Source organism: Gavialis gangeticus, unplaced genomic scaffold (genome assembly GCF_001723915.1).
Source record: "Gavialis gangeticus isolate Ggan-Ray unplaced genomic scaffold, GavGan_comp1, whole genome shotgun sequence".
In the NCBI taxonomy this organism is placed as follows: Eukaryota; Metazoa; Chordata; order Crocodylia; family Gavialidae; genus Gavialis; species Gavialis gangeticus.
Window position 1 is genome coordinate 53,702,174 of NW_017729022.1, and position 12,373 is coordinate 53,714,546.

Consider the following 12,373-nt stretch of genomic DNA (forward strand, 5'->3'; position numbering starts at 1 on the left):
CTTACAGAACAAGATGGTCATCTCTTCCCCCTTCCCACCCCCCGTGCAGAGTGGCCCCTTGATGGCCCAGCATGACATAAACTGGTTCGCATTCAGTTGTAAAGGAAATGTCCAAACTCAAAGGAGTCCCAATGCCCTGCCCAGAAACAGAAAGAGGCAAAGGACGTCACCAATGCCAGCTCCTGAGAGTCAGTTCCTGCAGCTCTCCAGGGTCATTGTCTGGTCCTGGCTCAGTTGGAAATTGGCCAGATAGATAGACAGGCACATCTGTCATGTCAAAAGCCCACCTGAAAATAAAACCCATCATTCTCAAAACTGGGTTCCGCAAAGTAGGATTCTGAATCCATATTTAGAGCCCCCAGTGGCACACTTGAGCAGATGCTTAAAGGTAAGGAGATAAGCAATCATTTAATAAATATCATCTGGGCTTCCTCATGTACTTAAAGATAAGCAATCTCTGCATTTGGCATTGGATATGCCTATGTTTTCCTTAGTACTTATGCAGGTAGAGCCACACATACTCAGCATTTATGAAAACAACTCACTTCTAGGTAAGTGCTGAAATATAGCTTAAAAATAGAGGGGTTGTTTCTTTCCTTCACCCAAGTCAAATGAGTAAAAAGCTACAGAAGGTACGCTGCTTGAATGAAATGTCTCTGGGAGCTAATGCCTGCAGGGAATTGGCATAGAGGAGCCACATTGGAAACCTGCATTCTCTCGCCCTTTGCCAGACAGGAGAGTTCTGGTCTTGGAGGGCAAGGAACCTCTTTCCTCAGCAGAGATGCTCTCTTCATAGAGTGGAAGTCTAATACTCATCTCTGGCTGCTTCCGGTTGACTTTATGTCCATAGGCTTTATGCCCTTAATGATGACCAGTAACATTCTAAAACCCCAGAAAAAAGATCAAAGTACAGTAATAATACAGACATTATGGTTATTCCCTTATTGCTAGTAAAACAGACTACAGAGGTCAGAATTCAAACCTTTCCTTGTCTTTATTTTCTCCGCTTTGCCAGCACACAAAATTCAAAACTGAAACTCAGCTCTTGTGGATAATTAGATATTATCATCTACACTGTGGATCACACTGGTAGATAAAGAACTTTTCCTTTGTCCTATTGTACATGACACATTATCGTTAAAATGGGCAAGGGAATGAAATTGTATCATGACAAGTCAAATGAAGCCAAAATTATCCAAAAATAAGGGTCACTGTATCTTAGCAGACACTATAGACAGAAGGTTACAGTTCATGTTCAACACCATACAAGACACTGGATTTATCTATAATGCTGACAGTGAGTTACTTGGACAAGTGCCAGCGGCAGCATTACAGTAAGAGAGGTGTCAGCTTTAGAAAATTGAACTAAACTGAAAACCTGCTGCTGTTTCTGGCAGATGATCAGAGCAGGGAGAGAAGTCTGATTAACTCTCCTTCCCACAATCTAAACAGGTTCTGTTGTTCCTTCACAGTCCTGGTTGCTGCTAAAAGTGATGGGTGTGTCAAGCTCTGCAGCTCAGTAGCTGCAGCAGTAACCTATGGCAATAATTACCTCCACTGCTTGCCCTGCCTCTGGAGGTGGGTCCAGATATGCCCACATGGAGCATGTTCTGGATCTGCTTGAGGCAGGGAACCAAGGGAGTTGGACACTTCTGCTAAAATAATGTACAACTTGAATGTGAAAGTCGTTTATTCCTTTTTTTTTCACAGTATTTAGAGCTTCGATTTAATAAATATCTGCGTCTCTGTGGGACATTCCTCTTCATTATACAAACGGCAAGTAAACCTCAAATTCGATCTTTGGTCCTTAGTAGCCTTCAGCATTATTTTATCTAATGTAACTGATGATCGTGTTTGAGTAGTTGTTAAGGGTACTACAAAAGTTCAAGAATGGGACTGAAAGTAAAAGACAAAAAAGTTCTTTTAGCTTCATATTTACGAGTTTGAGAGCATATGCTGTTCAGAAGTGCTCTTTATTCCTACATGGGTACTTGAGTAATCTGAGTGCATAGCTTGAAGCACTGCAGTGCTCTATGGCTGCAATCATATGAGGTAGGAATACATCAGCCATGGGATAATAATGTGAAGCGTATGCATTACCTGCACAGTGGTTTTATGCAGATTGCACAACACAAAATCCACAGGTTGCAAATACAGACATGCCCTAAGTCAGGGGTGTCAAAGATACAGCCAGATACAGCCCGTGGAGCCCCATTATCTGGCCCAGGGTGCTGCCCTAGTCCTGGAGTTGATCCACATGCCAAATGTGGCACATGCTGGACCAGACCCACATGCAGGACCTAGGACACATGATGCACATGGTACCCACTCTGGCCAGTTTGGGACTCACACAGCACACAGTGCATGTCCCAATCACACTAGTACATGTACCAAATGCAGTGCCTGCCTCAGCTGGTCCAGGACAAGTGCATGTGGTGCCTGCCCCAGCCAGTCCAGGATCCATGCTGCACACAGTGCCCCCCTTCCAACTGCTCTGGGACAGGTGCTGTGTACAGCATGGGTCCTAGACCAGATGAAGTGGGCACTGCATGCAGTATGTATCCCAAATTGCCTGGAACAAGCATTGCATATTCTGGGTCTGGCATGGAGGGGAGGGGGTGGGAGAGGGAGGGAGTTCATGGCCCTTATCTAGTTCTCAGGGCTGGCCATGCAACATTCATCTGGCCTATGGACCATCCCTATCTCACTCATCTAGCCCAAATGAGTTTGACACCCTACCCTAAATTTCTTGGAACCATTGAATTTGGCAAACATTGGGAAGTTAACTGGCCAGTTGCATCTTGGGCACTGCTTCTCCAAAGAGAGAAACAAGTCCATCAAAAGTAAGGGAGATATGGAAAGCAACATGCTTGAGCTCTGATTATATCTCATCATATAGTAACACTCACAAAAGGTCTGAAGATTCAAAAGGGACAAGTTTTTCATAATCCCTGCTTTCAAAGCAGATAAAAAAAGAAGCTAGTAGGATTCAAGAAATGTATATATTTCTTTGTGCCAAAAACTGTATTTAATTGTCTGGGATCATTCAAATAAGGTTTGTTTTGTTTTACCACCTTACCATTTTGATAGTATTGCAGGTATTGGTGTGTCATTTTTTTGTAATTTTGTTTTCTTTTGTACCAAATAATTTGGAGAAGAACAATTATTTCTTGATCCTTGCTTTAAATTAACCAAAATCTGATAAGGGTTGTGGCAAGGAAGCTTTTTATCATGATGCTTAAAGGCAGTAGGGAGATCTTCACTGGACATGTCTACACATGCATTTACTCCAGCCTAGATTTACTGTACAGTAAAATACTGCACAGTAAGGTTTTTTGGGTAGGTGTCTACACATGCAGGGATTAGGGAGAAGGAACCTTGCCACCACCAGGGGGAGCTAGCTCAGGGGCTTCCTGCTGCTGGGGCACGGACAATATCCCCCTGCCCTGGTAGCAGGGAGCTCTTGGCCCTGGCTCCCCAATCAGGGGCATGGGGCTTGGAAAGAGCTGCAGGGATGGGGCAGGGCCAAGCCCCCTGCCCCTATCTGCCAGTGGGGCAGCTAGCTGCTAACTTACTGTTGCTACCCTACCAGTGGATCGGGGCAGGGGCCTGGGACCTACCCCACCCCTGCAGCTCTTTCCAAGCTCCATGCCTCAATCACCTGATCAGGGCACGCGGCTGGAACCTGTCCCTGACCGGGACAGTTCCCAGCCAGCCCCGGGCTGTGCAGGAAAGTGTGCATATACAGCCTGGAGCTGACTGGGAACTGTTCAGGCTCGGTGGGAAACTGTCCCCATGCAAGGAGCTCCCAGGCCTTGCTCTTTGATTGCAATTGCGATCGCAGAGTAGGGGCTGGGGAGCTTGTTCCCAGCCCCCACTCTGTGATTGTGGAGAGGGGGTTGGTAACAAACTCCCAGCCTGTTTCCAGGCCCAGCTTCCCAATCGCAGAGCTTCCCACTGGTCAATGTGATCAGGGAGTGGGGCCTGAAAGCTCCCTGCTGCTGGGGCAGGGGAACATTGTCCCCACCTGGCCATGCAGGGCAGAGGCTAGGGAGCTTGTTTCCCAGCCTGTTCTGACCACAGCCTGTTCCCCACCAGCTCCATGCTTGTGGAGCTGGGTGCGGAACAAACTCCACAGCTCCTACCAGCAGGGAGCTCCCAGTGCTGGCTTCGCGGCCATGGGGCCGCTGCTGGGAGATGATTATCTTGTAGACCAAACTCTGTGGTCATGGGGCAAGCTCTAAAATTGCATACTTGCTGAATGCCAGGTAAGTGGAGTTTTATTTGCTCCTTTTCCACTTATACATCGGCTAGATGTATAGCAAAAATCAGGACTAATTCAAATGAAGTCAGTGGAGTTAAATCATATAAAGATCAGTGCACACAAGCTCAGAATCAAAACCTCATTGTGAAACTTGTGGAACTGCATATGTCATTGTTGAATTTGATCCATAGACTTCCTTGGAATTTGACTGTAGTTGACTTCAACCTTCATTTCCCCAAATATGGCTCTGTTACACTACAGTCAGTTTCAACATAATAGAGCAAAGGCTACCAAGATTAAAAGACATGATAAGACAATAATTATAGGTGATATCTGACTTGTGAGCCCTATTACGATAAATGAAAATGAAGGGATTCTCTTGGGTGTGTGTCTGGATTACTTTCCTGTAATGAATGAAGATAAAACAATCATCCATGCATTCTTGTCACCCTTCAATGGCTGCAACCCACTGGTCTATAAAACCCAACATTACTATACAATATTGAATATGTAATGATGTGCCTCTAGTTATTGTTAATTTCCATTATGTTTGTGTATTAAGTAGTGCTTGAATCCTATTGAGACTAAGAAAATGGATAGTAAAAGATTTCCTGGCAAAGTGCACATAAACTTTATTGACTTCCTGTCTATTACTGCACAGTGATATGACTGGTGAACAGTTTGGCAAGATGAAGAGGACTTTGATATTTAAGAGCTGCTTTAGTGTTTGGGTTTTTTTAATAATGCACCATGAAGAGTGCACTACTAGTTAGTTCCCTGGTATTTTTCCTATAAACACAAGCATTGTTACTTAACACTGCACAGCACTTAGATACATTGATATTATACTTTGTGGAAATGCCTACAAAAAAAATCAATTGTATGTCTGTATCACAATTTTCAGAAATGCATGCTTCCTTTGATTTTTGTATTTGTTTGCTCTCCTCTAGATCTTGTACACCGGAATTGTTATTTATGCGCCAGCTCTGGCACTAAATCAAGGTAAAGTAACTATAAAGTAATCATTTTATGTTAAAATTATTTGTGTAGTTCATTTTCGATTTTTTTCTTTCATTTTTGCAATATGTAGAACTACTAGGATTTTAAAGCAGGTAGAGATATACGCCACATTAGGGTCAAATATGTAGTTTTTCAAGACTTACATTGACTTTACTGGGAGTTCTGTTTGAGTGAAGACTTCCAATAGTCTCTAGTTAATGAGAGATTGTGGAAGAGACTAAAGACCCAGTGACAAATTCTGCTGTCAGTTTTACTACTTGTTTTCGACCCCCTGAGGCTGTGATTACTTGAGGCTACTCAGGCAAGTTAAGAAAACTGGCTAAAGTTGTAAAGTCAATGTACATGTGTGAAGCAAGTTTAAAGCCCCATGTGACTGCTATGAGAAGCAATAATTTTTGGGGGGTGATATCCTTTACTGGAACAACGACATAGTTGGAATCAAGTTAGACAAGCTTTCAAATGCAAGACATTCTTCATCAGTTCAGTGTTCTCGTACAGAATCAGGACTGGGCCATTTTCTTTCATGCAGTTAATTTATTTCTCAAAAATGCAGTTTGAGATGGTTTCAGGTGTCCCATGAACTTGGGAGGCATTCTACAAATAATTTTGGCCTGGGAAGGAAAAAAAAATGTTGAAGTCAGAATTGTGTTGCAACATTTTCCAAGTGAAATGTTTTGAAACCACACTAGGTTTTGAAATTGAGCTAAATTTTTAATTTTTTAAAAAGACCCCAAATTAAATATTTCCGGTTTTCATTTAGTGAGAAATACGTTCAATTTGAACTAAATGAAAATAACTTTTTTTTTCTTTTAGTCTTATTGGTTTGGTCTGAACCAAACAATACATTATATGCCCAGCTCTGTTCTGGAGCAGTCTGTAGTGATCTAGTGACTGGTGCCTTCTGAGTCTGGGGAGGCACAATTTGTGGGTGGGCGGGGGAGGCCAAAAGCCCCAAATCCACTCCTATACTTCTGTGCCATGGCTTAGTGTCCCCTCTTCAACACATTGCTGGCCTGTTCAGCAAAAAAAACTGCCCCGTCCTGAGCAGTGCAAGTCAGGGGCCAATCTCAGGAGGTGCACGTACCACCGCCGCCACCACCTACCTGTCACCTGTTTCTGTAACCCTAAACAAGAGGTTTAACAAGCTTTAAGTGATTCACATTGGCTTCAGACCTTTAGTTGATTCACCTGAACTTTCCCAAGTATCCCCAGGTAGATAAACTCTTTCAGGCAACCCACACAAATCCTTTTGCTCTGAAATCAGCAGGTCAACAGAGGTTAAGGCTATATTTTAGAACTTTACTGAACTGGAGCCTATAGCAATATAATCATTCTTAGTTACTGAGATTTAGAGAAGAGAGTTGTTGGATACAAACATATTTCCAATTGTGCAGAAGTATGGCCTGCCAGAATTATTTTCCTGAGTTCTTTTAGTATTCATTTCTATCAGAAGTGTGTGGTTTTAATATACAAATAATTGTGTTGCTATTTTTACTACTTTCTGCATAATTTAGTTCCAATCTATTTTTTTTCCAGGCAACCAGAGCAAGATACAAAATAGATTTTGATTTTAACTGATTGATTTTCGTCAAAACCATTATTCAGAGTTGTTTATTTTCCCTCTTTTTTCAGTCACAGGATTTGATCTGTGGGGTGCAGTGGTTGCCACTGGAGTGGTCTGTACATTCTATTGCACGCTGGTACGTTGGCTGTCTGTGTTAAAGAAACCCAACTCTCTTCAGTACTCACTCAAAATATGCAACATTGTTCCCCTAAAAATATCATACAAATACGAAGCTTAAGCTTTAATGAAGGCAAAGTGCCTCCAAAGCATGTACAGAAAACACCTTCTCTATGTGGGTATTTTCACTTCCACATGCAAAGGGCCATGTGATCCATCCATCCCTACTGCAGCATTGTTTGCTTTCCTAAGTAGAGACTGGGCAGGTTGGGGACAGGAGAAGGTGCTGCTTAGGAAGATAAACATATCATCCTGCTCTCATCCTTGCAGAGTTTATAAAAATATATTTCCCCAGAGAAATTTCCAGTGGGATTTTCCACAAGCGGGGTTATTCTGACACACATATCTGAATGATCTAAGTCTGTCTTCACTGAAGCAACAACTTCCTTGAACAATGTGGTAGAAATTCATTCTGTATTTTGCCCAGTATTTCTTTTCTTAGGGTTATATTGTGCCACTGAATTTTAAGCAGAACTCATTGAAATCAGTGAAAAGTGCTTCTTAAAATTAGATGGTGTATGTAAATGTATAAATGGTTCCTGTATTTTAAGTAGTACTTCTATAGAAGTCAGTAGGTTGGAGCATAAGAAACATTCGTAGGTATTATCCATTGTTGCTTTGATTCAAGGAGAGTTGCCTTAGCTGGAAAATTAGTTTAGTTCATTAGAGACTGGTAATTACATTCAACTAAACTGAATATGGATTTAAAATAGAATCACCCTGGTTCCTACTGTACACCGTGTCTGTTATTCCCCTCACAGGGTGGTTTAAAGGCTGTTGTCTGGACAGATGTTTTCCAAGTTGGGATCATGGTAGCTGGGTTTTCATCTGTGATTATACGGTCTGTGGTGGTTCAAGGGGGAATCCAACGCATTCTAAATGATTCCTATGATGGAGGAAGATTAAACTTCTGGGAGTAAGTTTGCATTTGTTCAAGCTAATGACTAACACAAACCATTAAATAGTTGTAAAATGGTATTTGCATCTGCACTATGGAGACTGTTCAAGTAGGCTCACTTGCTTTTTTCAGTGCTACTTTTGGCCATGTAGACAGGTGTAAAGTGATTATTTTGGAATAAAGCCTCTATCAAGGATAAGTATGGTAATTGGATTTAATAAATGTGTTCCTTTCTAGGAAGGCCATCCAGTTTAATGTGATGTTCTAGTTTAAATGCATCCAGGCATTACTAAAACTCTGCAAGACCAGATCTTTTAATTTTGCTCAGCTTCGTTTTAAGGATATGTATCGCTTATACATGTTTCCAAATGTACTGTAAATATAGTTTGGAAATCAATAATTTACAGAAGCAAAATATTGCATTCTAAAAATGTTAAAACATTTTGACATTTTCATTTATTTTTTTCTGTCTGAAACTATTTTTGATGAATAATTTATTTGTGTAAATATGTCCCCCAGATCTAATTATAACGAGTAGTTAGTTTGATTGTTTTTTAAATCTATGTCCCATGGTAAAAATCACTTAATGAGAATTCATAATTTTTTTAAAATTTAAGACTATTCAAATTTCATCAGTGAATAATTTGCCTACAGATTTTTCATGAATTGAACTTTCCAAACTGCATTGGTGACTTACACTAGATATTTGGTCTTATTTCTGTTCCTGGACTGTTTTCATTTTAATTAGCTGTTTGCCCTGGGGAAAAAATATCTTACCACATTTTTTTAAAGTAATTATTTTAGTGTTTAAAAAAAAAGAGAATTGTGGCCCAAAGTCTTTGAATTAATATTATGTGATTTATATTGGAAAATTATGATCTGAGTCAAATATACGTTATGATTAAAATACAAAGTGATTTAGAATAACCTACTTACAGTTTATGCTACAGTACTTAGTAGCCATGCTTCACCATACTTAACACCTGGAGCTAAATCAATAAAATGTCATAGGAGAGTTTATTTCAATAGAGGTTGGTCGAGGGAAAAAAAAACGTATTAAAGTGTTGATTTTCCTCTCATCCATCTTGGCTTAAATCAAGGTAATCACTCAATGGTGTTACATTAATTAAAATGGTGTAGCTGACGGAATAATCAAGCATCTTAACATTTTATGAACAAAATAGGTTTTTTTTGCCAGTAGTCCTAGCTCTGGTATACATGCCACCTTACCTATGATTGTATTTTACAATCAAAGTATATCACAGGGCTATCCAACTGGTGACCCATGCGACACATGGCCTGTAAGAGGTTAATTTGTGGTCCTTGGGCTCTCAACAGGCCACCACTCTCCTCTGTTGCTCCAGCAGCAGCAGCAGCAGCAGGAGGGGTCTCTGGGCTTCCCCTCATCCCATTCAGCTTCCACTTCCTGCCCCCACCCTAGGGAGTGGGGTGGGATGGCACAGAGCAGTGCAGCCCATGGTGCTGGTGGAGCATGCAGATGGGGGAGCTGAGGATTGGGGCTAGGGTGCTCGTAAGGCACAGCATACAGCCCCTGCTGGTACAGCCTGAGCAGCATGCAGCCCCCAGTCACTTAGCTGTTGAATAGCCCTGATACACCATTTAAAATTTGCCTTCAGCCATTATTTAGACGTATGGGAGTTTTGCCATTGACTTAATAAGGAAGGGAAGAGTGTCATCCTATAATTTAAAATGTGCTTTTAATGTTTATTCTTATACCTAAAATTTGAGTACTAAATTGTTCCAAAGATGCAGGGATAAGAGTCTACATTTGACCAAGTATTTGAGAATAACTTTTCCACTAATCATTGAGCTGTTTTGGTAACAAATGGTTAAATATTTTCATATCCTGAGTCTGTTAGTTTTTCTCTCATTTAGTCTTTTTTCTCTCATTTAGCTTTAATCCCAATCCCTTGCAAAGACACACCTTTTGGACAATTATTATAGGTGGGACCTTCACCTGGACTGGAATATATGGGGTCAACCAAGCTCAAGTTCAGAGATACATTGCCTGCAAAACCAGATTCCAAGCAAAACTGTAAGCCCATATGCAGTAAATGAAATTGTTCAGTTTCAGATTTTAGCCAATAGCTATACTTCATCAGGAACTTTTTTGAAATGAAAGGTTTAAATCTATAGATAACTCATTTACAAAAGGTAATAAAAGCCTGAGCTTTTTGCTTTGTGATCCAGGTAAAAAATAAGCTGGAATGCTAAACACCAGTACTTAAATTGAGTGTAATTTGTGGTTACATTCAGTCTTGTTGTTTGCCTGTGTACTATCCTGGGATTGTTGCATATGAATAGCTACCTTATGTTTATTTGCAACCTAAAGACAAATCCTACAGCCTTAGTAATGCAATTTTTTGTCATACCAGCTCTTGGATTTGGTACTATATATGAAACTTAAGTTAGTTAATAGAAATTTTGCTTGAGTAAGGAGTAAAAGATTTATCCACAAAGGTAAGTATGAGCATGATAAAATGCTGAAATTGATTGTCCAATGAAAGGATTGCTCCAGAATCATATACTTTATTTTCAGGGTAATTAATAAGATGTAAGCCACTATAGAAGCTCATTGTAGATACTGGCAGAAAGCTCTATTTTCCTTAAATTTGCAATAGCAGATTCCCTGTCCCCCCTCCCCTCCAAATAAACCAAGTTTCTCTTTACCTCTAAATCTGAGCTCAGGATTCCAGGATAACTCATAAACTCTATCCATATAATTTATAGGAGAACAACAAAGCTGCAAATCATAATAAAATTGCCTAATCAGAGCAAAGGAGAGTATTTTGAAGGTTTTAGCTTTTGAAAAATGTGGACAAAATAACCAGAATGTTTTTAAAGCAGTGTGTTCAGATGCAAAACATTTTAGGTTACAGCAGTGAGAAAAAAATATTCTGTAGTCAGTTGCATTTATGCATTGAATGAGTTGTGGCATCATCAGTTAGATTTCAGATGCATCATTTTTTGGTCATGTTGCTTTTCTCAGGGTTCTAGCCAGTATAGAAAAGCATTCTATGTCTCAATGTTGATTGTTTAGTAATGTGTGGGAAATAGTTTCCAGCCCAAGTATTTTGTTTGGGCAATAGTTTCATACGTTGCATTTCAATTGTGTAGCATATTGACTCATCCAAGCAGCCCTTTCTTCAGAGCTAATGTTACTTTTTGGAATGCCCGTCCTCCTTCTCACAATGAAATACTTCACAGGCATCGTAGAGGTAGTTGTGACTAGAAGAGTCTCGAATGTGGCACCATTGGAGCCATGTGGCCAAGAACTTCAGATAGAGCTGCTCCAAGATACAGAGCTTCCATGTGGAAGCCCTCCACTCCCAAGAATCAATATAGTTTGTAGGACTGTATAGCCTGTCTACCTTAATAGCTTCAAGAAATCTAGAATCTCATGACTTTGTCCCTTGTATAACTTCCTTCTGCAAGAAAGGGCAGGCAGGTTCCAAGTCATCTAAACCATTATTTGACTTATCCATGCCTGAAAAACATCACTGTTCCACAAGGCACAGTTACTTTACAGCATAACCATTGTCTCTTCATAACATTTTAGGCACTGGCAGTGTACCATGACTGTGTAGTTTGTTTATCAAAGATTTTTAAAACATGTACAGCAAGAATCACTATTGACCTGTCCCTCTTGTCATTTGCACTAATGCAAAGTAAATATAAATAGCTACCATCAAATCAGAATAAATGCATTTTATACCCGCTTTGCACGGAAGTAAAGGTATTACAAAGTGTAAAGCAATAACCAATCTGGCTCAGAGTCTGAATTCTTACACAGATGTCAACCTGTGCCTTTTGGGAATAAATGAAATGACTCCCATGGTAAGGGATGTTTCTTTTTTGACTCATCGCACACTCATTCTAAAGAATTACAGGAGTCTCTAGCAGAAGAACCACACCTTCAGAAAATTGCAGGATACTCATTTACTTCCTCTTATTTTTCCCTCAATCCCTGCCTTCAAAGATCTCTTCAAGATGCCATGTTTTGATTACTGGAGTTCTAAATCCCCAGTTAAACAACGAAACCAACAAGCAGATAAACAGGTATTACATGGTTTCCTTAGAGACAATACCGATTTTGCATAAAGTATCTACCTAGTATTACACATTCAGAATGAATGGGAACACCGTCCTTTGTTAAATGCTACAATTATTTTTCTGTGATACTGATATAATCATGAGTGTCACCGTGCACTGGGAGGCCAAGAGGACAAAAATCAGACATTTATTTGCACTTGCTACCCAAACACCAACACATTTTAAAATAAGATTTGCCACTTGCAGCAGCTAATCTTTTGTGCAGGGAGGTATTTTCTGCCTGTAGTCACTCAGTTGCTAGAAACTTTATTTAATTTGTAGCTTTTGGACATGGCCTAAAATTTCATAGATTTCATAGACATTAGGGCTGGAAGGG

The 12,373-nt window shown here is 40.3% G+C and overlaps 1 protein-coding gene across 1 annotated transcript in view; it reads left to right on the forward strand.

Moving 5' to 3' along the window:
• Window positions 1–12,373, forward strand: part of SLC5A8 (solute carrier family 5 member 8) — a 47,109-nt gene that overhangs the window by 6,731 nt on the left and 28,005 nt on the right. Inside the window, exons 3-7 of the mRNA XM_019515800.1 lie at window positions 1,711–1,776; window positions 5,215–5,266; window positions 6,917–6,984; window positions 7,787–7,941; window positions 9,839–9,979. Coding sequence (XP_019371345.1) covers window positions 1,711–1,776; window positions 5,215–5,266; window positions 6,917–6,984; window positions 7,787–7,941; window positions 9,839–9,979 — 482 coding nt within the window. The remainder of the gene's footprint in view (window positions 1–1,710; window positions 1,777–5,214; window positions 5,267–6,916; window positions 6,985–7,786; window positions 7,942–9,838; window positions 9,980–12,373) is intronic.